Source organism: Stylophora pistillata, chromosome 6, assembly GCF_964205215.1.
Source record: "Stylophora pistillata chromosome 6, jaStyPist1.2, whole genome shotgun sequence".
Classification (NCBI taxonomy): Eukaryota; Metazoa; Cnidaria; class Anthozoa; order Scleractinia; family Pocilloporidae; genus Stylophora; species Stylophora pistillata.
Genome location: NC_142524.1, coordinates 28,704,885 through 28,732,046, shown reverse-complemented (window position 1 = coordinate 28,732,046; position 27,162 = coordinate 28,704,885). Strand labels below are relative to the sequence as shown.

At 40.4% G+C, this 27,162-nt stretch overlaps 1 protein-coding gene across 3 annotated transcripts in view; it reads left to right on the top strand.

Moving 5' to 3' along the window:
• The window catches only part of LOC111329073 (sacsin-like), a 29,429-nt gene extending 3,369 nt beyond the window's left edge, over window positions 1–26,060 (top strand). For 2 of the 3 annotated variants that reach the window (XM_088763495.1, XM_022933676.2), the window contains 6 exons: window positions 2,004–2,525; window positions 3,398–3,499; window positions 5,113–5,214; window positions 6,030–6,127; window positions 11,811–12,075; window positions 12,344–26,060. In XM_088763495.1, coding sequence (XP_088619621.1) covers window positions 2,004–2,525; window positions 3,398–3,499; window positions 5,113–5,214; window positions 6,030–6,127; window positions 11,811–12,075; window positions 12,344–25,089 — 13,835 coding nt within the window. In that variant the 3' untranslated portion in view covers window positions 25,090–26,060. The remainder of the gene's footprint in view (window positions 1–2,003; window positions 2,526–3,397; window positions 3,500–5,112; window positions 5,215–6,029; window positions 6,128–11,810; window positions 12,076–12,343) is intronic. The other variant, XM_088763496.1, reaches the window with a different exon arrangement.
• The last annotated feature ends 1,102 nt before the right edge of the window (window positions 26,061–27,162 follow it).

The window sequence follows — 27,162 nt, the reverse complement described above, 5'->3', positions numbered from 1 at the left end:
GCTCCTTGTATTTTTGCTTTTACTCATTTGTTGCTATTTTACATTTATTGGTTGTTATGAAATTTTAGGTTTATTTGAGCCACGTAAGAAAGAATGAATACTGATATTTAGCAATTGTTACATGATTCGGGCAGTCAGAGGGCCTATAACTAAAATCAACTAATCAAAATGCTCTATTGCCAGTCAATATTCTCTAAGTATTGGACCGGGCACTGTCCAGAATGGTCCCGAATGATACCGCACTTGTGTCCCTTTGAACTTCAGTTGTATAATAAATCTCTTATTAACCAAGGTTGCTCGGGACCATACTGGAAGAATATCGGCCCTTAGTCTTTTTTGTATGGACCTCGCTGTGCTTGGTCCATACTGTCAAGACCTTGGGCCAATATTCTCCCAGTACGGCCCTCGCGCTTGGTTAATAAGATATATTATTGGATGAGGTTTAGTATGATCTCATGAAATATCAAAACCAAGGTCTGAGTTATCTGCTGAAGCTGAAGCTGAAGGCTGATGCAGATAACACAGACAAAAAGTTTGATAATTCATAATATCATGTGGAAACTGAATTCAGTTATTGTTTATTGTACAATTTTTTAAAAATTTGCAAAAGACGGCACTTCTCTCTGAGTTTGCAAAATTTTGAGAACACTGCATGGATAAAGTGGCACGAAAACTAAAGTAGGCAGACTTTGAATGCAATATCTGCTGCATATATTGCATTTATCGTGTCAACTTCTCATGCTATTGAATCTCTATTGAATATTCTTCACCAGTAAGATTTTCCATAGTAAGTCTAATGTAAAATAATTATCATGCAAACCCAAGAAAACCCTGCAGTGTTACAGTTACCAGATTTGAAGTTGGGCTGTATCTTTTCCACAAGTGCACTGAAGACTTTGTTAACCTTGGCTAATTAAACAGAAATGATAACTGAAAGATGGCTAATGTAAAAAATATAGGTAAATATTTGAGAAAGCATAGTGTCATAGAGGTGATATTATGTCTATTTCAATGACTAAAGCAAGCAAATGTATTGTTCATGTAACAATTTTCCAGCATTAAAACTGGAGTAACAAACCACAAGACTGCTGTTTAAACTTCATCAGTAAGCAGAGTTTTAAAACCTGATTAAATCTCAAAATGGGCATTTAAACTGTAATTTATAATATTTACGCCCATTGTTTGGCAGCTCAAAATAATTCATTTTTAATGAATTGGAAACTTTAGTATACATGTAATGGAATACATGATGCTTTTACTAATGGCTTTGCTCACATAGTTTTTCAAGAACTGTTGTTTTCTGATCAAAGCTGGTCCTAGAATCATATGAAACCTAACTACCCGGTAATGACCAAAGGTTGAAACCTAACATTTAAAAAACACTCTCAGTCTTCAGTAGTAAAAACATGACATTTGTGCAAGTTGAAATTTCATTGTTTTATGATTAAATTTTATTTGGTTGGATTTTAAACATAATTTTGGTATCCATGGTTTCCTTTTTTTTATTATTTTTCTACTTTTGGTTTGTATTATTCTTTGTTTGAGAATTATAATGCATGAGATTTGTCTTGAAAAAGAAAAATGAAGCAAAAGAAGTTTAACATCATTTTGATCAAAATTCAGTTTAGCCCTAACCCTAAAAGATACCCTAACCCTAACTTTTTCACCTGATTTTACATTAAATAGACCTATTTGATTGCTTAATCCTGAAAAATGGATTTTTCCAAAAAAACTTGGTTCTTTGTTAGACTCACAGATGCACTGTAAATGTGGGAATCATATTGCACTTGTCAGATATTTTCATGTTCTAAATTGTAATCATATTGAGATCAATGAGAATTTTGATCATCAAATGGAATCAGCTAACCTGGCAAAATTAACTGAAACAAGCAGTATGTTTGATATCATTATGCTTAAATCACATTTTAATGGTCAAATAGTTAAGAGATGAAAAAGAAAATGGAAAGTGGGATCAAATTGGACTGTTTGTTATAATTCAACAGATGGTGATTTGAACATTAATGTTGATGTGGGTAGCTTGAAACCCAATGGGCAGACTACAACCTTGGCAACAGAGGCTGGAGGATGCCCAGAAGATCAATACCAGAGGGCATCTGCTGCATCACCTACTGAAGGTGGTGTGTCTTATTCAGGAACAGAAGATCCTCAAGCACTCGAAAAGAAAGTCCTGTGCTCAATTGCTATGAATTACCTCCAGGTTAAGCCACCAAAGTCAAGTGAAGAGCTCAGTGAATTTAAGGAATATATGAGAGAAATGAGGGTCATCATTACAGGTGTCTCTGTAGGAAGTTTAATGATAACAGTGAAGTGTGAATCTCTCCAAATCTTGGAGGAATTGTGGACAGATTATTCATGTGGTCATCTTGGTGAAGTGGTTCAAAATTGTTTTGTGACTGAAAAGATCTTGAAGGAACTGAACCTGGCTGAGCTGAAACTGAAGACAACCATGGACATAGAAGAGTACAATGCAAGGAAAGTTTACTTTGAGAGAGTTGCTTTCAGAGGTTAGTGAACAGAAAGTTATAAGACATCTTTTCACAAAATATATGAAAAGTCTTTTGGACACAGTCCATCACTCTTTCCACATGGAGTTCCACTGAGTTTTTAAGATATACATATAGTTTCTGATCAAGACAGAACTCATTGTCACACTGAATATGCTTTTGTTGACTAAAAAAAGTATGAAAGTCCTGACAATGCTAGAGGTGATTTGTTGACTTTAGATATTGGTCTGCCTCAGTTTATAGTTTCACTATGAGTTGGTTCAATTCTCTTCATTTATTAATTTGTTTTGTTTGTCCATTTGTTTGTTATTTAAAAATAAAACTGGTGGCACCAACCTGCCATCATTGCTTAAAAAGTGCTCATTTTCTGTGAGTTTGTTTTATTTTATTTGTATTACTGTAGTTTCTCAGTTATAGGATGTACTTGGTTATAAGATGCACCCCAAACTTAACAACTTAGTCAAGCCAAGTTCACAAACTGAAAATTACATGAAAATACTTGGTTGTAAGACACACCAAAAGGTTGAGAGTTAAAAAAGGGTAACTCAAAATTAAAATGGAATCAAGTAGTTTTAGTCAGCCTTGATTTTAGTGGAGGGATTATGAACAAAAGATTTATGAATATGGTGTATCTTTAGAATAATTAGATCTCTGCAATACAGTCAAACCTTGATTATCTGAATCTTGATTATCCAGAATTTTTTGATCATCCAGATTTGCCTTCCTTAATATTCATATCATTGATTATCTGGACCTCAATTTTCTGGATTTTTCAAGCTATTCCTTATGAGTCTGGATATTCAAGGTTTCAACTGTAAGCTGAAAATGAATGGTAAACACAAATGTGTTTTCTTTTCCTTTTTTAACTCAAGATGCTTTAAGCTCTCAGTCACTTTTCATCAGTTCTGAAGATCAACCACATTTGGAAAAAAGGAGACAGAAGGTAGAGGTTGGGGAGTCAGAGAAAAGTAAAGGTAACTCAAAAACTCAAAATAAAACCTCTTGACAAATGTAATAAAACAAATTTTAGCATGGGTTTTTACAGAAACCCTTGCACAGTCAACCTTTATCTCCCTTAGATCTGATTGTTTAATCTCCCATCCAGCTGCAACACATTTCCATGTAAATTAGTTACGAGAATTTTGTGTTTGATAAAGATGGAAACTACTTGATAACATTGACTATTCTCATTACCTATTTGCTGGATAATGCATGGATATTATAGGGAGAAGTTAAATGCTGATGATGTCTGGAAGTTAGAGGGTTAATCTAAGGAATTTGTTTTGAACAATGATAATTTGTGAAGAGTCACTGAATAACTGTCATCTCTTCCTGTGTTGTTTACTGCTGTCATGAAAAATATTACAGTATGTATCTCACACCAATCAGATCGCTGGATTAGGCTATGTATCTTGCACTAAACAGATCACTGCATTAGGGTATACATCTTACACCAATCAGATTGCCGCAGTAGGGCATGCATCTCACACCAATCATATCACAGCATAGAAGTATGTTTGCAACAACCAGAGTGTCAGGGTGAGGTCTCTCGTGTCAATCATGTTGTAACTGCAACTCCGTCACAGTTTGAAATGCGTATCTTTTTTAATCTCGACGATTCACTTGTACATAACACACAAAAAAAAATACAGAATTAACTATGCGAACTTAAACCCAACGAAACTAAAATACAACGAAAGGAATACGAAAAAACACAGGAAAATACAAACGAAGGCGTAACTACTTACAAGATCTGTACGGCACTCCGGAATAACAACGACTGAATAAAAATTACAACTACGATGTTATATAGCGGATAAAGGCTAAAACAATAGGCGATTACATGAAACAACGCTGACAAACTTAATTTACATTTTGAAAGCACGAAAAAATACAAACTAATAAATACAGAACTGAACTATCGAGACGAGAACTACTTACGCTAATTACAATTAACAAAGACGAACGACAGAACTGATAAAAAATAACTCTCGTGGCTACACATGTTATGGCATTAGGGTGCTGCAAAATGTTGCAGTGGAATCAACCCAACATTGACGCACACTAAGAATAACAATTACAAAGAACTGTGAGGTCATCTACCTAGAGAAATGGTTCACGTCCTTGTTGAGGACCTCGTTGCTATCATCTCTTTGTTTATGCCATATGGTTGCTCTTTTGGCGGAGGTTGAAATGATCAGCAAGCTGTAATTACCTTCTGCGTTGACTGCCATTTTAAATATAAGTTTCTTTGCTTTTAAATGTTCTTCATGAATAACATCTTGAGTTTAAACAGTATTTTCTGATACATTTACATAGTTACTTGTCTCAATTGCTTAGCCTTCCCCGATTTAAATGAGACTGTACTTTAAATCTTGATGATAAGGATATGTAACTTCTTTTAACTTATTCGATTTTATTTTTGGCTCACGAATATTCATGTTATTGATTTTCCGGACTCTCTATTATCTGGACTTTTCAAGCCGATCCTCGTTAGTCTGGTTATCCAAGATTTGGACTGTTCACTGAAAATGTAGTTTGAAGTGAATGTTAACACGAATGTGTTTTCTCGTACTTTTTATTTAAGATGATTTAAGCTCTCAGTCACCCTTAATCAGTTCTGAGGATCAACCACATTTGGAAAAAAGGAAAAAGAAGATAGAGGTTGCGAAGTTAGAGAAAGGGAAAGGTAATTCGAAAACTCAAATCAAAACTTGTTATTGACAAATGTAATAGAAGAAAAATGTTGGCATGGGTTTTTAGAAAAACCCTTATGCAGTCAATGCTTGGACTCCCAAGATGTGATGGTTAAATCTCTCATCCACCCGCGACACATTTCCCTTGTAAATAAGCTCAGAGAATCTGTTGTTAGATCAAGATAACAACTTCTAACTGATAAGTTTGATTCTTCCCATCACCTGTTTGCTGGCTTCTGTTTGGATATTATAGGCGGGGGGGGGGGGGGGTGAAGTTACATGTTAATCACTCCTGAGAGTGAAAGGGTTTATAGAAGGAGTTCGTTTTGAACAATGATAATATTTTAAGTGTCAGTTACAAACTATAATTCCTTGCTGTGTTCTTCACTGCTGGTCGCAAAACATAACTGGCATTAAATTAATGCTTTTTTAAAATAACAGTTGCATTGTGTCGCACCTCAACCCACCCATCCAAAAAAAGAACTCTATGCATGCCAATGTTATAAATTTGGAAAACTCATGATCTTGAGAGGTCGCCTAAGTTCGGAATGTTGTCAGAATGTAAACTCTCCAACAGATTGGTAATATAACCAGAGCCTTATGGTATACGTAGTCACTATGGTGAGTGCAAACCATGCACATCTTGTTAAGAATTTTCATAGAGATCCTAAAAGGAAAAAAAAAGAGATGATTCAAGAATAAAATTTACTATTTGGCTCGTTCGAGAGGTAATGTTATGTTTATAAGTTGTTACGCTTACACTGATTAGTTTCGTTTTGCTAATCCTTGCAACGATTTTGTTTCTGAGTAGTAAAAGGGAGGTCCTATGGCCAGAGGAGACTTCCGCTGACCCACCTTTTGAAAAGTATCTTGGAAAGATACCCTGATGGAGGACAAATCTTAAAGGTATGAAAGATGATGTTTGTCTCTGCATTGCAGCAGATCAGTAGGAACTTATAAAGTCAACCCGGTTTAAAAGGGAACGATTAAAAAATATATGGTAATCCTGGACTGGGAAAACATTAGCAGTAGTGGAGTGTTCAAAATTATCGTGTACAGTGTGAGGAGAAAGAATGGTTTTCCGGAGAAATGGTCGATTGAATTCACAACATAATTAATTTATCAAGAGTAACCGAAATTTTTTATGTGAATCGTAACCGAGAGCAATTTATTTTCCGTGTAAGGAGAATTAAACGGTCAATTGTCTGTGATCGCCTAAATCTTAGAATTGCATAAACTCTCCTTGCTGTTGACTCAACAATAATACTTTGGTCATGAATTCATTACTTTGGAATAGCAACTTGCATCATGTACCTTCGTTACTCTTACATAACATCTACAAAACATCTTTCCCAAATCCTTTGAAGATCACTCAGTTTAGAAAGGGATTGGTTTTTGTTTCTCTCTCAATCCATTAGTTAAATAAAACAAAACTGGGGTCTCAAAAACAAAGCAATACATACCCCAGTACGTATGATGCACGATCATCTCAGTAGATGGCGCTATTTATGCAGTAGCGAAAATCAGACCTGAAAAAATTCAGGCCTGTACGGGACTCGAACCACTGACCTCTGCGATACTGGTGCAGCGCTCTACCAATTGAGCTAACGAACCAACTGGGAGCAGGCCTTTAAGTTGATTCGTAATAAACCCGTGAAAGTGATAAATGAAATACAATGAATATATGAAGTTTAAATATATGAACTTCATATATTCATTGTATCTCACATGCCCCAGTGTTAATGAATACAACTTATTTGTAATAAGTGCCAAAGTTTTCCTAGCCCCGAAGATGTAATGAGCAAAATATCCACTTGTAATATACGTTAAACCATCTATTATGAGAGGTATTATTCCACAATTCTTTCAGTTTCAAGTACAGTCCGACCTCTATTAAGCGGCCACCTATTAAGCGGCCACCCTCCATTGTGCGGCCACTTTCTAAAGTCCCGATTTATTTGTCAGTTAACTGCTCTATTTGATACCTCTTTTCAACGGCCACCTCTATTAAGTGGCCGCGGCCACCTTTTTGCTGTCGCAAGTGTACTATTTACATAGTTTTATACCTCCATTAAGAGGCCAGCATTGGCAGGGGTCGCACTTACGCTTTTGGTGTTTACATTGGACATAAAATCTGTCATCGCGTGCTTGCGACAAGTGCGACCCTTTTGTGAGTTTGACTAATGGTCGTGGGTCGAGGGTCGTGGGTACAAGTCGTGGGTCGTGGGTGTGGGTGTGGGTGTGGGTAAGAGTCGTGGGTGTGGTTAATACTTAATAATAAAAATAACCATTTAAAATATTAAATATAATAATACATAAATTTTATACAACCCTGTCATTCATTAATTTAACTGTTCTTTCTTCTAGTTATTTTATTTTGTTTAGTCAATTTACCCTACTTTACATCTATTTCTATCTGTTATCTCACTGTCAATGAATTTAATTTCAGTTTCGCGACGGGAAGAGAGATAAATCTTGTAATTACATTAAATTAGTTTCACAACACGATAATTCCGGATCTGTCACCAGCGCGATCGCCGACGAGCGTCCATTGGTCGGCTACTCTGGGATTTGATTTTTCCCTTTTTCTGCTTTTTAGGGTTGTTGTCAAGGGAAATCCACAAGACATTCTTTTATTCTCTTGCGGTTTTCAAGCCCCAGACGATAAAACTTTCCGGAGGTAATTTACTTTGGGAAAAATCGGTCACACTTGCAAATTTGAGTTTCCCTAGGACAAAACCCTGTAGTGTGACAACAGCTGATATCGCGTTTACGATCCTCCACTGTCGAGTTACCAGTCTGGCAGAGGTTATGGGTGTGCCTTTTGAGTCAGTCGACTTGTGCACAATCATTTGGATATATCAACAAAGTTGAAATGGTAAATTGGCCACCGTAATGATTACAAAAGCTGACGTTTCGAGCGTTAGCCCTTCGTCGGAGCGAATCGTTCCGACGAAGGGCTAACGCTCGAAACGTCAGCTTTTGTAATCATTACGGTGGCCAATTTACCATTTCAACTTTGTTGATATATCCAAATTATTTCGTTACTCCCACCGACGCAGCCCCAAACAGTTTCTTTCGAAACTATCAGCCTTTATTCTTGTGCACAATCAGTTTTCCTTTGTGTATACAGTGTGTAATTACCAGATTTATCTATCATTCTTTTGTCATTGATGTTGTCAGACGAGATCTCGGAATTTCTGTTCCTTGGCCCCTGACTTTAGCCGCAAATATAGAATTCACGAGCGCTGTCGCAATTTTAACGTTATAGTACTTCTACTATATGAAATCATTTTTGGTACAATCGTACAAAGCAACTCAGGTGTCTCGTTAACACAGACCTCGAAAACGCAGAACGCAGACCGCAGACCGCACAGCTCGAAAAACGTGTATACACCGTGTAATTACAAGATTTATCTCTCTTCCCTTTGTTATCAAACGAGATCTCGGAATGCGTCGCAAAACTGAAACTAATTTCATTGACAGTGAGATAACAGATAAAAATAGACGTAAAGTAGGGTTAATTGAATAAACAAAATAAAATAACTAGAAGAAAGAACAGTTAAATTAATGAATGACAGGGTTGTATAAAATTTATGTATTATTATATTTAATATTTTAAATGGTTATTTTCATTAGTAAGTATTAACCACACCCACGACTTTTACCCACACCCACACCCACACCCACGACCCACGACTTGTACCCGCGACCCACGACCCACGACCATTAGTCAAACTCCCCTTTTGTCGCAACCAGACATAACTATGTCCGAAGGACCTAAAGATCAAAAAAGCCGATGTCCTGCCTCGAGGCAGGCCATATCTCGTCTTATCGCCTTAAAATAACAATTTTTGTTTTTCTTCTGTCGCAACGTCGATCAAATCTGAAATACTAGCAAAAATTTGGATTTTCGCAATTCTGCAAAGACAACGCGTGTGCACAGCTAGCCATCGGTTCAATATTTTAGTCACAGGTTTTCTCGACACACGCTTTATGTGGTCCCTATTGCGAATTTCAACCCATGCCAATTTACAAATTTGCACTATTCACCTGATTATTTTCAGTATGGGTATGGCTTGTTTTCACCCTTAGGCTCGCAGATATTTTCCCATTTTTTCGCATCCGTTGCCCAATACGTACAAATCAATAAGGTTTTGTACATTGAACAAATTAAACAGAGAATGAAGAAATGTCGCTAATAAAACTAGCACCAGCTTTATGTCTACAAAGTTTTATTTGGTGCTCTTTTCACGCGTGAAATATTAAGAGTTGACAGTCTGGTTTCAAATATCATTTATGTCGCACAAGTGCGACCTCCATGACTCCCGTGGTGTAAATGTCGCGACATATTTGTAGGACAACTTATGACGCGACATAAAAAAAATAAGGCCAGAGTGCGACCCCTGCCTTATCTTTCCAAGCGAAATGGCGACAGATGATATAAGGTGATAACTGATAACAACAAGAAAACAAGAACTGCAATTTAATCTCCACTATAACAAGTTACAAGCCACATACACGTGCAAACTTTTCACATCCGGCGCTATACAAACGTAACAATAGCTAATAATAGATAGAGCTGAACCACTCTTTTGTTACAACCAAAATCTGTACAGGAATACTTTATTACTACTGTACTGGAAATCTACAAAAATCCTTGCTCCTCAAGTTTTGATTTTAACCATTGAATTGAAAACTCGTCTCCTGTGAAGCAGTACTTGCATGGAATTTCTAAACCATAGCCGGCCCCTCTGTTTACGTGTTTGCCTTTCCCAACAGCTCTTCCTTTGTTTGTTGGCCTCTTGAGAAATTTTGTAAGCCATAGGGCCATAAGCTTGGGAACATGTCCAAGAACTGTTTCGCCATTTAATTCATTCTCATGGATGCGTGCATTAGTCTCCCTCGCAGCCGTTTTTTTTGGATATCACGCAACGCTCCCCCAAAAGAATGGCTGCTGACAAACGAACTACATTACTTTCTCCAAATTGGCCAATCACAGCTCGGGCTCCATTTTCAGGAACCTTTTCGCGCCAGACTCACCTTTTGAGACTCGTCCAATCTGATATCGTTTTCTATCGCGATCCTCATGTGGAAAACACCAGACATATGGCGGTGCTTGAAGGAGCTTTTCGCAAAGCGTCGTCAAAGTTCAAAATTTTCGAGCTTAATGCTCACCAGAAGCTTGCAATTAAAAACGTTTTAGACGAGAAAGATGTTTTTGTTAAGTTGCCTACAGGATCCGGGAAATCGTTAATATATGAAGCATTCCCGCTCGTGTTTGACCATGTTACCGATGAAAGTGGTCATATTATTGTCATTGTTGTTGCGTTGTACCAACGTGCGGAAACACTCGATAATACGGGCCGATTTCCTGTACCGGTGATAAGAAGCCACGAACATAACTAATCGAGTTCGCTCCAGCTAGCAGCGGACTGGCAAATGAAGAAGTACAAGTAGTGTAGGAGACGTTGGCCGACCTAAATTGCAGTATTCTCGAAGCTTCGCCCGGTTTGTTGACGGCAAGCACGCGCTTTTTTCCTCCTGATCTCCATCTGTAGGTCGAAGCAAGCGTTTAGCCCTTGGCCTAGATTGAAAGACGTCTTGTATTTCCTTTTGATTACTGATGTAATTTACTGTTTCTTATATATTCTGACTTTTATAATCTGTAGTAACCTCTTGAAATAGTGCGAATAAAGAGTTTCAGTTCAGTTTTTAGCTTCTTCTACTTTCTCAGTTGCTCACTGAAACTTTAACAACCGCTCAAACAATCTGGCGTTCATGTCGTTGGCGTAGCAGTTGACGTATATGTTAAGCGTAGATTCTATAATTTGAACCAAATTGTGAGAAGTTTTCCCTAAAACATATACTCTATCTTTACCAGGGCACAACGATGAACATGTGAAACATTTCGAGCTCTCGTCGACAAATTTCTTCAGCGTTTCTCCCGACATGATAGCTAGATCATCTGCCACATCCACATTTTCGCGTGAAACCTTACGTCATTCAGATTTTCTGGTATGTGATTGGTCTGTTCAATAGACCGCGACCAAACCGCAAGGACAATGAGAAAGGAATGCAGTTCGGTTGTCAGCAGCCGTTCTTTTGGGGGAGCGTTGCGTGACATCCAAAAAAACGGCTGCGAGGGAGACTATGCGTGCATGGGCAAAACTATGCATGGGCTGGAAATGTACTTAATGTTTTCTTACAATGAATTTTCGAAACACTTTCTAGGGCCTCCTCTCAGCATCATGTCAATCGCATTAGGCGAAAAGCAAACATTACAGAAACGAGGCCATTGAAGTGTTATTATGGCCAACAAAAACTCCGATGCGCTTAAAATGCTTCTTGTTTAAAAAATCTTAGCCTATAAAACGGATAAATCAAACTTTGGATCGTTCCATGCGGCTATTTTGTTTCTCTGCTTTCTGACCATGTTATTGCTCTGTTATCTAGTGTAATACATTCTGGCATATTTTGTGCGTCCCAATGCCCTAATATGGTAAAATGAGGTAATGGTGAAATAATAAATGTCCTTATTGTCTACTCTGTCGTTTTTGGATAACTGGGTCATGTTGACTTTTTTCAGGAAATTATTCAGAATGCAGATGATGCAAACGCCACAAAAGTGTCCTTTCTACTTGACTCACGTCAAGGCTTTTTTGGAGAGAACTCGCTTGTCGAACCCACTCTAGCTCAGTTCCAGGGCCCTGCTTTATATGCTCAGAACAATGCTCTGTTCAAGGAAACTGACTGGGAAAACTTGCAGAGACTGATGGATAGCAGTAAGAAGGATGACCCTTTAAAAGTTGGTCGATTTGGAATTGGCTTTAATTCTGTTTATCATATAACTGGTAAGTTTCTCTAAGTGTAATAAAAAGTCATTGCGATGTTGAAGACTCAAAAACGGAAATTCTTGCCGATAAATTTTTCCATGTGAGGAGAAAAAAAAAAATAAAACTATAGCATGTTATGCTTTGAAATCATACGTTCAACTTTGCACTGCAGCCACAACAAGCACGGCATCCTTAAAATGCACATGTTAAAACTGAATGGTACTCGCACTTAACAAAAAGACAATTTTACGTACTTAAATGGGTAACTTTATATTATATTATTTAGATCTTCCCAGCATCGTGAGTGGGGATTCTATTGTATTTCTTGACCCTCACGAAACACACTTCGGTAGAGGTGAAACGGGACGGCGATTTTCCCTGGAGGATGAACTGCTTGAAATTCACGAAGACCAGTTCAAGCCGTTCGAGAATGTCTTGGGCTGCAAAATTTCGACTCAATTTTACAATGGAACTCTATTTCGTTTTCCGTTACGAAGTGCACCATCAGATTTATCCAAAAAGGTTTATAGTAAGGAAAAAGTTGGCAAATTATTTCAAGCCCTTAAAGAAGAAGCTCCTGTCATCCTGCTCTTCTTGAAGAACATTGAAGAAATTGCTCTATTTGAAACTGATGAGAGAGACTTTCAGAAACATGTCTTTACAGTGCGATTGAGTGACAGCTGTCGGCAAGAAGTTCGTGGGAAGAAGAGAAAGTTTTTGAGTGATTTGATAAGGCTGAGCAATGAGTTAGTTGAAAACGTAAATCTTTCTCTAGATTTGCATGTCGTTGAAGTGACTGAAGGAGAAAGAGCGGTGGAAAATAGATGGCTTGTTTACCACCAAGTTGATGCTCGAAATCCAACACTCAAAACATTGTCCTTGGAGTTGGGTCACCTACCTTGGGTAGGTTGTGCCACACCAGTGAATGCAGCCAAATGTCTAGTTCCCTCATCTAGCACTGGACGAATATTCTGCTTTTTACCACTTCCACCAGACGCTGACTCCAAGACTGGTTTGCCAGTTCACGTGCATGGCTACTTTGGCCTCACAGACAATCGACGTGGTCTTAAATGGCCAGGCCCTGACTGTCAGGATGATCCAACAGCAGAATGGAATGTGTTGCTGGTGGAGCATGTTGCAAGTACGGCCTATGCCAACTTGTTGCTCCGTCTTCAGGAATCATGTGACTCTTCGTTTGGAGCAGATTTGGTATACAAGTCCTGGCCAAACATTCAGGAAGTTGAGAAACACTGGAGGTGTATGCTGAAGCCCATGTTCTCGATTTTACTCAAAGAAAACGTCCTCTGGACCACTGCAAATCATGGTCAGTGGAAAAACCTTAGTGACGCCTACCTGGACAGAATAAAAAGCCAATTTCAGAATGCAACCAATGAAACGAGAGAAGTAGTTCTAGAAACATTGACGCACGCAAATGAGGCTGTTGCAATCGTCCCGAACCATGTCATGATTGCCATTGATAATTACGGGCCAGTACCTACGAAGAGCATCACCCCCACATTCTTAAGAGCACTGCTGAAAGAGAAGAGGAAGGGGATTTTGAAAGATGTACCAAAGAAGAAGATGCTTTTACTACTTGAATTTGTTCTACAGGACAAGAACCTAAACGACATGCATGGTGTTCCCCTCCTGCCCCTCGCAAATGGAGGTTTTGTTGATTTCCGCTCACTCCAGTACAACCGCGAACCAGACGCTGCTGTGTATGTTTCTTCAACGAGTACTCCCCGTTCCATTTTCCACAACATGGACAATAAGTTCCTCGACGACAAAGTTCAAACTCCAGGCATTACATATTTGTCGAAGCTTGCCTCTGACGCTAATAGTCTCCACACAATCCAACCAGTGCAACTCGTCAGGTTAAACGAAGCCATTGCAGTCAAAGTCCTGAGAGAGATGCTTCCACCGGAATGGTGCGGAGGAAATCATACAGTACCTTGGTATCCAGGAAAAAAGGGGCATCCACCGGAGCACTGGTTGGAGTCAGTATGGATTTGGATTAAGAGAATGTTCCCCACTGATCTCTCCTTGCTCGAAAACCTTCCACTCATCCCCCACACATGTGCTGGAAACCAAAGCTTAGTGAAGCTGAGTTTATCAAGCGTGGTCATTCTAAGACATCAGCACCAGAGTATTTCTTTACCACCGCTTATCGCGTCTTTGCTAGGCAAAATTGGCTGCATTGTTCTGGAAAATCTCCCGTGGTACATTTATCACAACACCCTACATAAATACGTTGCCACACCTGATCCCCGTGGCGTCCTAAAGATCTTTTGCACGTTAGGTCAAAGCAGATGTGCATCAGCTATTCCTCTTTGTTCACCAGATGAAAAACGTGCGCTACGAAGTTTCCTCTCTTCTGCGTACTTCAATGATGATGAAAAAAGCCTCTTGTACAACCTTCCTATTTTCGATGCAGCAGATGGAAACGCCTTCATTTCCATTAGAAATGGATTTCAAGTTCATGAGGTTTCACCATATGGCTTCGAAGTTCCACGATCTTTGCCAATACCAAGAGCTTCCTCAGTTGTTGCCTTGAGAGATAGCGATTCTTATACCTTAATTCAAAGACTCGGAATCTCACCGATGACAAAAACAACCTTCCTAAAGAACATTGTCTTTACTGGTATACAGAGCAATTTCTATAGTCACCAACAGATCTCTACTCTGATGAGCTGGATACTCAGCCAGTACTCCATTTTTTGCGAAGAAGACAGCTCATTTCATGCATCTCTTCAACAACTACCCTTTGTCATCACCAGGACCAACAAGCTAGTTACTCCTTTTCGCGTTTTAGATCCACACCAACCCATTTTGGAACAACTTTTTGAGAATGAAAACGACAAATTTCCAAATGGAGATTTTGTGAAAGACGAAATCCTTCCACTTCTTCGGCAACTTGGAATGAGGAGTATTCCAAATAAAGAGGACATTCTACAGGTTGCTAAAACAGTAGATAGTGTCCACAGCGACGTGGGATCTCGTAGAGCATTAGCCCTCTTAGAGTTCCTTGACAAAAACCCACCTGACAAGTCCTTGGGTCGAGCCCTAATGAACGAGAGATGGGTCCCAAGAAAGCAAAGTCGTCCGTCCACCTATCCAAGTGCGATGCCTTGGTTTTTAGGAACAAAGAATTTCTACAAACCATCTGAAATGTTCAGCCAATCGAAAGCTACTCTTGTGGGGGTGTTAGCGCCAATAGTCCCTAAACCTTGTTCCAAAGCATTAGAGGATGTTTTTGATTGGAACAAATCACCACCTGTCCACCACCTTTTAGAGCAGTTGCGTGCTGCTTGTTCTGTACAATTAAATGACGGAAATGAAAGTGTTCTGTATCATTTTCAAGCGATGGTAAAGCAGATCTATGAAGAAGCATCAACCAAAGCTAACTTTCTCCTCGCTGTAAGTCAGGAGAACAATTTTCCAGAATGGATTTGGCATGGCAATGGATTTACCTCACCGTCTAAGATAGCATTCACATCTTGCTGCGGAATCGACTTGAAGCCTTACCTTCATATAGTTCCACCTGAATTTCGACACCTCAGTCATTTTTTCCGGCAGTGCGGTGTTCGTGACACATTTCAAGATTCCGATTTGTTGCATCTCTTGATAATGATAAAGGATAAACATGACACTAGAAGTGAATACCTTAAAGATGTAGAAGACGATCGAAAACTGTCACATGAAATTCTTCACTGGATAATTAGAGATGGAAAGCAACTCGATCCAGAACTTCGAGAAAGTCTTCTGGTGCCGATTCACACCAGGGATAATACCTTAAAGTTGGTTCCATGTTCGGAGTGCACCTTTTGTGACGCGGATTGGTTGAGAAAGGGAGGATCTGAACTTCTTATCGAGAGTGAATTTCCGATGATCCACGAGTCTATATCTTCCACAACCGCTACCCTTCTGGGTGTCCCACCCATCAGCACCCGTGTCACTTCTGCGGAGGCGTTAGGTATCGAGCAAACAGGTCCATATGAGCCAATTACCACGAGGCTGAAGAATATTCTGAACGAGTACAAAGCAGGGGTTGGTGTTTTTAAGGAATTACTGCAGAATGGAGATGATGCTGGTGCTACAGAAGTTCAGTTCATTCTTGACTGGCGCAATCACCCAAACCAGAGGCTTTTGTCACCTGGCATGGAAGAATGTCAAGGTCCCGCCCTGTTAGCATACAACAATGCAACCTTTACAGATGATGATCTGAAGAACATCTCGAGACTAGCAGGTGCTACCAAAGAGGAAGATCTTGAAAAGATTGGTCGCTTTGGTCTTGGTTTCAGCTCAGTTTACCACTTCACTGATGTTCCAAATTTTATTACCAGAAGTTATGCTGTGTTTTTTGATCCAGAAACAACACACCTTGGACTCCACATAAAAGATGCCTCAAAGCCTGGAATAAAGATAGATCTGGCGGTAAATCAGAACAGTTTAACCTGTTTTCCTGACCAGTTTGCGCCTTATAATGGGCTTTTTGGCTGTGAAACTGCTCCACCCAGTGATCATGACAAGTTCTACTTTCAGGGAACTCTTTTCAGATTTCCATTCCGAACTAAGCGAGGGAAAATTAGTGATAAAATCTTCACTAAGCAGGAAATACGGTCCTTTATGTTTTCTTTCCAAGAATCATCGCCTACCCTTCTATTGTTCTCACAGAACGTTAAAAAGGTGTCATTCTTTGAAGTATATGAAAATGCGACTAATTCTAAAGACTCACAGCTCTTGTTTGAAATCTGCATAAAACCTCAAACAGAATGTATACCATTTAAGAATTATGTAACGGAAAGTACCTTCCTTAAGTCATGCGTAGCATGGACAAAACAGTCCACTAGTGAGTTCAAACCTGTTGACAGATATCCATCTCCCAAACTAACGGAGCTCATCTCTGTGTGTTCCACCATCTGTCATAAGAATGGGCAGAAGCATCAAGAAACCCAATCCTGGCTTGTGACATCCTGTCTCGGTATTGAAAATTCCTTCCGACTTGCAACAAGTGAGGAGGGTAAGAAGAAGGGATTCTTATCTGCCTCAGGAGTTGCAGCAAAAATGTCTACCAAAGGCGATGGCTTGGAAAAAGGAGAGGCAGTGCCTGGAGAAGTATTTTGTGTCCTTCCCCTAGGCATTCCAACAGGGCTTCCAGTACATGTCAATGGCTACTTTTCAGTCACGTCAAACCGTCGAGGAATCTGGGATAGTACAACTACCGATGTTGGTCCTGAACCTATAGAAGTGCGGTGGAATCAAAGCCTCATGGAGGATGCACTGACTCAGGCCTATGTTCATCTCTTGGATGATATGATTGTCATGAAAACACAAGGAAAAATCTCGTCTTACGATGTTTTCTCGCTCTGGCCAAACCCAGACAAACTTCAATCATTTGCATGGGAACCTCTCATAAGAAGCTTTTATCGTAGAATCGCAAGCTGTGACCTACCCTTAGTATGCACAGGAGGGAAATGGCTCCCAGTGACTCAATGCATTTATCAAGACCTCAAGTTACGCGAGCTTGTGAATAGTGAGATAGTCCTTGAAAAGTTTGATTACAAAATAGTGCAACTTCCTGACTTTGCAAGGAAAGGATTCTGGCAGGCTGGATGTATGGATGTTATCGATAAACGTACAATGACACAAGAAAAGTTTCTCCAAGAAGTTTTTTTCCCGAATATCACGATGATACCTAAAGAGCTACGCGATCCCATTGTGTGTCACCTCATAGATGAATGCCTTCAGGGAAATGCTAGCAATCAGTGCAATCACCTTCTCAATATATATGAATCTTTGCTTACAAACAATCGTTGTATTCCTTGTGGGCCTGATACGGGGGACTTAGCTTCTCCCAAGGAACTTGTATCCCCAAAAGGAGTGGTTGCAACTCTGTTCTCAGCAGAAGATAGGAAATTCCCTGTTGGGTCATGTTATCTAACTAGGGAACGTCTCTTCATGCTTCAAAACTTGGGAATGTTATCAGATATTCTTGACTGGGAAACCCTGATTGAGCGAGGTAACTCTGTGTCAGTGCTCTGTAAAAGAGCCGAACAAGATGCTAAGAAGAGATCAGCCCTTCTTATAGATTATATCAATGTCCATCTCCAGAAAATGGACCCCCCTTCAGAATTGATCAGGGAGGAGTTAATGGCAACCAGTATGTTTCCCACTCTTGCTAAGCCAGCAAACTATGTTATGCCATGGAGAGGTACTGGCAATTGGAACAGTGTTATGCTTCCAGCAAAAGAAATGTACGACGAAAGGTATAAGTTTGTCGCAGGGTCCTCTCGGCCAATCCTTGATGAAAGTGAGAGTTGTGGCTGCGGTAAGTTAAGCGAAAAAACACGCGATCTTTTTGGGTTCAGCTCCCGTAAACCATCGGCTCAAGAGGTTCTTGAGCAGCTGGAGCATACAGTTCAAGCAATAGTCCAATCGCCCGATGCGATTGAAAGTTTGGAAGAAGTCTTCCCTTGCCTATACGAGTACTTTCAAGAACTTATTTTGGAACCAGATGGCAAGCGAATTATATGTGCTTTGCAAGAAAAGGAGTGGATACTGGTTCATGGAAACTGTCTGTCGGCCTCTCGGCTGGCATTTACGTGGAAACGATTTGGTGAACCTTATCTGAACGAAGTGCCGCAGAATCTTGCCTCCAAGTATCGAAGCCTATTTCAAGCGACAGGTGTTAAAGAGCATTTCACCACCGAAGAAGTCATTTCTGCACTATACGAGCTCGATGAGGAGAAACGAGGAAAACGCCTATCTACGAAAGAGTTCAAAGTCTCAAAATCTTTACTCGAAGAAATATCGGAAGCGTCAGATAAATCATTTGAAAAGGAAAGAGGGAAGATTCCTTTGCCAGATCATAATCTGTTTTTACAGCCCGCTGAGAAATTAGCCATTAATGATGCGCCATGGGTGGTTGCTAAAAGTGGTATCGACTATGTTCACAAGGACCTGTCGATTGACCTTGCACACAGGCTTGGAGCAATCGACATTCGAACAAAGAAACTAGACAGAATATCTCGTGCAATAGGACGTGAATTTGGACAGCGAGAGGATCTCACTGACCGCTTAAAGGGCATTTTGAAAGCATACCCATGCGACGTTGGAGTCCTTAAGGAGCTTGTTCAGAATGCTGATGATGCAGGAGCCACCGAGATACACTTCATTGTTGACCCTCGTAACCATCCTACAAACCAGCTCTTAAGTAACAACTGGAAGGAACTGCAAGGTCCTGCCCTGTGCGTTTACAATAACCGACCGTTTTCCGAAAAGGATTTGGAAGGGATACAGAGATTGGGCATTGGAAGCAAAGCAGACGATCCTTCAAAGACAGGACAGTATGGTATTGGCTTTAACGCTGTTTACCACTTAACAGACTGTCCAAGCTTCATTTCGAATGAAGACACGCTTTGCATTCTTGACCCGCACTGTCGTTACGCTCCTGGAGCAAGCAAGGAGAATCCTGGACGTCTCATCGGACCAATTGGTGAAGAAGAACGATCCGACTACCGAGATGTATTTCCATGCTATCTGGAAAACATGTTTGATTTGAAATCCGCAACTATGTTCCGTTTTCCTCTCCGAAGAGGAAGCACGTCGTCTATATCTCAAAATTGTGTTTCCTACGCGGAAATGATGACATTTATGAACCTGTTGGCGTATGAAGCTAAAGAAATCCTTTTGTTTTTGAACTACGTTAAGACCATAACTCTGTCTGAAATCAAAGGGGACCAGCTGAAAGAAATTTACTCGGTGTCGGCACAACTAACACAACACGATGAAGCACAACGCTTGTGGCTTGCAAATCATATAAAGGCATCCAAGGATTTGGAGACGAACAAAATTGATTGGCTTGGAATTACATACCTTCTCCTTGTGCAGGAAAAAGGATTGAGACAGGAAAAATGGCTTATTCATCAGTGCATTGGTCTTCAGGCAAGTACAAGTGAAGAAGCTCCCAATGGTAGAAGCTATGGTCTCTTACCTCGTGGAGGAATAGCAGCAAAGGTTTCTGGGAAGAGTAAGCCAGAGCACAAGGCCTTCTGCTTTTTGCCATTGCCAGTTAACACAGGGCTCCCGGTTCATGTAAATGGTCATTTCTATTTAGATTCTGCACGCCGGAATTTGTGGCAGGACGAAAAGGAAGAAGGATTCGGAAGCCAATGGAACCATTTCATCAAAACAAAGGTTTTATCCCAGGCCTACATCTCAGTGATGTTAGTAGCACGAGGACATTTACCAGGGTCGAAAGAAAGAGATGTCACTTGCTTCTCCACGGAATACAATCTTCACAAAGGAATGCAGTGGTATCATAATCTCTTTCCAAATTTAAAATCTGTACAAAGCCAGTGGAAAGTTCTGGGAGAGGCAGTATTCAAAACAATTTGTAATGAAGATGCAAAGTTGCTACCCTTGATCAAAAAAACGTCAGATGAAACAATGGAGGCCTCTCAAGTTTCTCAAGCTGCCGCAGTTGTCCAAGTCAATGAAAGCGATTTTAGAGAAGTTAGACGGTGCTTTTGGCTTCCTCCTTCCCAAGGCTTCTTTAACAATTTGACTCAAGGTAGTGAGTTCCAAATAGCTCTAGGGAAGATACTTTTGAGGGTTGGTTTCAAGCTTCTTTATTCCTCCGCTACGCTTTTCTGGAACTTCAAAGAGGCAGACACAAATGTAAGAGAGATCACACCTGAATTCGTCATTCAGTTTCTCAAGGAGAACCCGAATAGCATCGGTGACTTACCATGTCCCGTTGAAGAGACAACGCTTGGTTCTGTGAAGGGTGTTCTCCTCCTCCTCGGCTACTGCATGGAAGCCAAAAGATTTCCAGGGGAAATGCTTGGAACACCTTTGTTGCTGACTGAAGACAACGTTTTGAGGAGATTTAACACGGACAGCCAAGTATTTTTAAGCTTGTTTGCCGATTTGGTCCCAACTCAGTGTTCTCAATTCATCCACCACACACTAGTCACTACTTTACTTCGGTTCGAGGAAGGAATTTTCGCCCCCGATCAAAGTGTTCTCAGGAAATTTGACATCATGGCATTAGCATCGCTTCTGCCAAGTACCGCAAATGCCCCTTGGTGTGAAACAAGTGATCTGATACCATGGAATTTGAATGAACAGCCGTCTGAAAGCTGGATGCAGCGGTTATGGGAGTTCTTGCACAACACCCAGTTGAAGACTCCGAACACCTTTTCTCTAGATCCCTTACAAAATTGGCCCATCCTTCCAACCAAGTCCGGGAAGTTAGCACCACTTTCCAAAGGTAAAGTAATTCTTGACCTCACCCGTTCAGATTCATGGTCACCTGGCCAGGAACATGTTGCTGCTTTGTTAAGGAAACTGAAGTGTCCAGAAGTTAATGTCGATCTCATAAGCGGTAACGGAAGGCGGAATGTATCAGATATACTGAAGGCTTACGTCTCTTACCCCAACTCATCGCAAGATACACTGAAAGTGTTAGATCACCTGATGAGGGAAGGCGACATTTCCAATATTCTATTTGATCACGAAAAAATCTGCATGTTGCAATTCTTTCAAGATGACTTAACAACTTTAAAGCAAGACCAAACATCTACTTTCATTGTGAAACGCTTGCCGTTTTTCAAGACCTTTCATGGAGCATCTGTGAGCCTTGAAAATTTTAAATCAGTTTACGAAATCCCGGTGGGTTTACCAACTGATGAGTCGGAGGTTTGGATGACAGGATATAACTGTGTATTTTTGGCGCCAGAACCCAGGTTGAGCCGCTTGTACAAGGATCTTCTAGGTGTCGGTGATAAAACACATACAGACTGTTACATCAACTTCATTTTCCCAAAGTTTTCCCTTCTCCAAAAGAAAACTCGAATGCTTCACCTGGAATACGTCCGACGAATTTTACTAGCACCGAACTGCAACGAAGAGCAACAAGCAAGAATTCTTAAATCTCTCAGCACCTTGGCATTTATTCCAGACGCCAACGGGACGTTACAAACTGCCTCTTATTTTCACGATCCAGGCGTAAAAGTCTTCGCGGTAATGTTACCATGTGAAGCAAGGCCACCAGAGCCGTTTGACACTACAAAGTGGTTGGAGCTCCTTCGCAAAATCGGCTTAAAGCAGAAAATCAGCAAAGCTCTATTCCAAACCTTCGCCAATGAAGTAGCTTCGCAAGCGATACAGATGAGCAATTCAAGTTATCCTTCATTGGAAAAGAAGTCAAAGACACTTGTTGAGCACCTCTTAACAGACGACACTCTACATGATGCAAAGTTCCTTGTCGACCTCTCCACGATTAAATTTATAGCGTGTCCAAAGGCAAGTGGCGACCTAAGTCTCCTTTGCCGGCAGCATTTGGTACCTAATCGAGATGAAATTCCTCCATTTGGCCATTTCAAGCATTCAATTCCACACACACAAGAGGCACTTGCATGGACGACTGCGTCTCTTCTTTTTGACTGGGCTATTCCAAACCCCAGAATCCCACTGCTAAAAAACCTGCAAGTTTTTCAGAAGCCTTCTCTGCAACAAGTCATCGGTCATATTAGAAACCTTTCGCAGACTCTTTCAAGGCGTGCCGATCGAGAGCAACCAGAACATCAACGGCGACTTCTGAGCCAAATCATGACAGAAGTTTATAGATTTCTTACAGATACTGGTGGTTGTAACGGCACCGATTCTAATGAACCGTGTTCAGCCATGTGTGATACAATCTGCAACCAGCTTTCCGATATTCCCTGCGTTCTTGTAGAAGGTGGCCGTGTTTTCGTCCGAGGCAAACAGCTGGCGTTTCACCTTGATGAAGAACACCCGCCCTATCTGTACAAAGTTCCTAAAGAATATGGAATCTTTGAACACTTGTTCAAACGCCTTGGAGCTATGGAGAAAGCAACACCTACGCAGTTTGCCCAAGTTTTAAGTAATCTCAGAAACTCTTGTCAAGACAAACAGATGCACGCCAATGAATTAAGAGTTGTAAAAAAGGCTGTCTTTGGTCTATTTACTACCTTGCACGCTACAATTTGTCGAAAAGAGGATAGAAGGGAAAGCAACCCATTAGCTGAGGTCAACACCCTCCATCTTCCAAACAGCAAGCAAGAGCTCAGGCCATCCACGGAATTGGTCCTGTTTGATTGTCCTCAGTTCAAACATCGCCTGTCAGATTCTATGTTCGAGTTTCTTGATGACCTAACAAAATACAATTTAACAATGGAAAAGCCTGGTAAGCTTGTCGACCTTTTGCCAGACCACTTAAAGACAAAATCCTTGGCATCCATGGTGAGGGAAGAACTACAAGCCGAGTGCAGAGGAAAGAACTGCCGAGCCGACGTCGAAGGAAAATGTGGGGCTACAAATCACTTTCGTCACATATTGTATTCGCCAGATCTCGCAAATGGAATTGTACGAATACTGAAGTCTCAGTACGACAAAGCTAAATTGACAGAAGAGGTCTGCAACAAAGTTCGCAGTTTTCAAAAAGCACTAAGCATCAGTTGCATGGAAACTTTATCCACGGAGTTAGTCGATAATAAATCAAACACGGTCATTCCTAAAAGTCAGAGGCAAACGTACTCAGGTTGCTTTGTGGGACAGGACAACGGTAAAAAGCACATCTTCATCCAACATGGTGCGAAGTCTAGTGATACGAGGAGAAAGATATGCCATGAAATATACAGTCTGACCGGCTGCCTCCTCGAAGAAGAGAACTTATTACACTTGGCTGCCATCCTTGAATGTACGTCCCCGGCTGATATTTCTATCACACTGGATAATGCTGGAGTGTCGGATGATGCTGAAGCTACCCAAACACCAAGTTTGGAACCAATTCTTGGTTCTGAGGTCCCCAAAGAGTTTCACGAGCTTCTAGACCAGTATAATGATTTCTATTTTCGTCCAGGAGAGTTTGTTGCATATGAAAGAGAAGATTCGACCGATGAGGAACCAAAATACATTTATGCAAACATCGTCCGCCAGGTTAAAACGTCTACTTCTGCCAAAGTTAAAAAGGACAGAACAAAAAGAAAACAAAAAGGAGAGAGTAACCTACTTAGCAGATATCTCATAGACATCGGTCCTGAGAGGGAAGAGGTCGATGTTCTGGATTTGTACAAGTTTAGACGGCCGCGGAAGAGCGAGGAAGAGGAAGTAGACGAGAAAGAGTCTCTTTCTAAATCGATGGAGGTTGTGCCTTACGTAGGAGCTAGTGGGCAAAGTACTGGACAAGCAGGGGCGGAGACAGCTGGGCCCTCTCGAGATGCAAATGAGCCACTGAAGCCTCAGACGTTGGAACACGCCCTGAAAGAGGTGAAGAAAGCTCTTACCGAAATTTGGAAGTTTCCAGAAGATAAAAGAAAGAAAGCAATAAAGCGGCTATACCTCCGATGGCATCCAGACAAGAACATGGACATGCAAGACACTGCAAATGAAGTAATGAAGTTTATACAAAACGATGTCGACAGGTTATCAAAAGAAGGCGGTGCAAGACCACCACCGCCAGATTTTACGGACTTCTTCAAGCAATGGAATGAAAGAGCTCGACGAGAGCGCTCAAGCCACGAGAACTACCGCCGCCGCAACCCACGATTTCCAGGTTTCGCATCACACTCGAGAAGAACCTACACGGCACCCAATCCACGCGTAGCGAAGATATGGATGCGTCAAAGCAAAGAAGACCTGCGCTCAGTAAAACATCTCTTGTCTTCCCGAGATCCACTTTACTACCTTGTCTGCTTTCAGTGTCATCAAATTGCGGAGAAATCTCTCAAAGCAGCTCTTTACGCTCTATCAGGAGTCGCAGACTGGCAGCTGAACTCTCACGACTTGGTTCTATTGGCACGTGATCTTTCACGACTTCCTAGAGCTCCAGATGTGACAGCGCAAGTAGCCAGGCTGTCGAACTATTTCGAAGGCACTCGATATCCTAACAAGCACGAGCCAGCTAAAGTGCCTGCGGAGGTGTTCCAAGATTCTCAGGAAGTACAGGAATCGTTCAGACTGGCCACAGAAGTTTTGGAAGTACTAGAACAGTTTGTTGGAGCATAACACTGTTTATGACTCTCATTCAGACAGTATGACATTTCAAATACTGTTCAAAATGTTACACCTTTACTTTAGGCATTTGAAATCTTAGAAACAGTTAGAATAATTTAAGCTAGCTAACAGGAAGAACACTACTATCAAAGCTTTGTCGCATTGTACGACGTTAAATTTTGGCTAGATTGGACCAACGTTCCATAACATGATTCAAATATTCAATGAAGAGAGATTGGCGATTTATGAATAACACTTCTTTTTTCACTAACTTTGTAGTACCCTAGTCGTTTTGTATTACCAATCTTTTACCAGTAATATTTTTCTGTAGTGACAACAGGGGCGTGGCCAGGATTTTTCAAAGGGAGAGGGGGTGAGGAGGGGAGATGACTCTGTGTCTAAGAGAGAATACTCACCAGATTTCCATGTCGACCTTCACGCCGTGTAGTACTTAATGTGGCGAAAGCGTCAAGATATCGTGATATCGTTCTCGCCACCTGATTATCGTAAGTTGTGGGCATATGCTTACCAATTAAAAGTCACGCGCACTCCAGAACCCACTCTAGCTACGCCGTTAAGTGGTTTGTAAGGCTTTGTTCATGGAAGTGTGTATTAGGTAACGAACGGCAGGCAAGTTTACAGTATTTTTTACAATTCTCGGTCATCCTTTTGTTATTGTAAGGAAGTGGTAGTGTTGATTACAGTAAAGAAAAAGTTTTTCTCTACCAATTTGAAGTGAACCGTTTTCATAAAACAAACACAAACAAAATTACCTCATAAGGTGACGTAGACTTTTCTAAGAGTTTTTAATATTTTGTAGTTTTCCGAAGTAATAGGAACACATGCGTATGTTATTGCCATAGCAGATAAACAGGATTCCTTGCCTTTATATTTTTCATGTCAAGGGAAAACGTTTTCAAGTCTATTTTAACGAGAGTTAGTAAAAAATATGAACATTAAACTCTCAAGAGCCTTAAAATTGATATTTTATAGTTAAGATTAATTAATAGAAATGTGTAAACTTCTACTATCCATTTAAATAGGATATGAATCTTGTATCAAGATTTGTTCCCTTGAAAAATTACCGCCTAGTATTCTGCTAGCACAGTGGCTTCCTTTCCTTTGAAAGTTATAAGTACTGTTTCCATGCCTCATCGTAAAACTCGTGAGTGTTTAGAGAATTATTCTATGGCTTCATTTTCTGGGAGTTGGACAGAGGAGAAGGCCTCATTTGGGTTAAAGCGTAGGTTGTCTCTCCAAACGTGTATAACTCCTTCCCAATTTTTTTCCGAGATTTGTCACTGACATTCGTTTTTAAGTAAAGAAAAAAAAAAAATTCTACTGGAGCAAAATGGAATAAAGCAAAAGGAATTCTTCAGTGGAAACAGTAAGCTTCAATAAGTCCACAACCACAGGAATGAAAGTAAAACTATTTCCTTCATGCCACAATGAACAGTATCACACTTTGCTGAAAAAAATCCTTTCATTCTGATATTTGATCACCACTTCACTGCAAGGGATATCAAATGATTTTTAGGCTGCAAGGATAAAGCTGGTTGAAAGTAATTGGACTGAGTGGATTACCAAACTGTGACAAAAATCTGGCGAGAAATTTGTTTCTTGACAATGTAGACTTGATTAAGAGTAAAAGTTTGAAGCAAAGACAAAGAGAAAATTTGAGCTTAATCATAGAGCATGATGTGGTTTATTTGGAATTGGATAGCATATGGTCAAGTGTTAATTAACACCAATTGAAACCCATGAGAAGACAAAGTGGTTCTGAGCACACAATACCCAAACCCAACATTAATTTGTTGTAAGAATTTTTCTACTGTGCACCATATTAAAAATCAGGGCAGGGTGGTACTTCTTTCACCTTAAAACCATAACCTTACTTCTATACACTCTGCAATGTTATTCTGAGAAAATTACAGGGAAACTCAGTTAAACAGTTGTGATGGTTTAACTTTTTAAGCTACATTTTGAAGGTGCAACTTGTGTTTGGGTATTCCCTGAAAGCCTCATCTCATGTTGTTTGTGGCAAATCCCTGAGCAACTTTAGATAACCAATACCACCCCTCAATA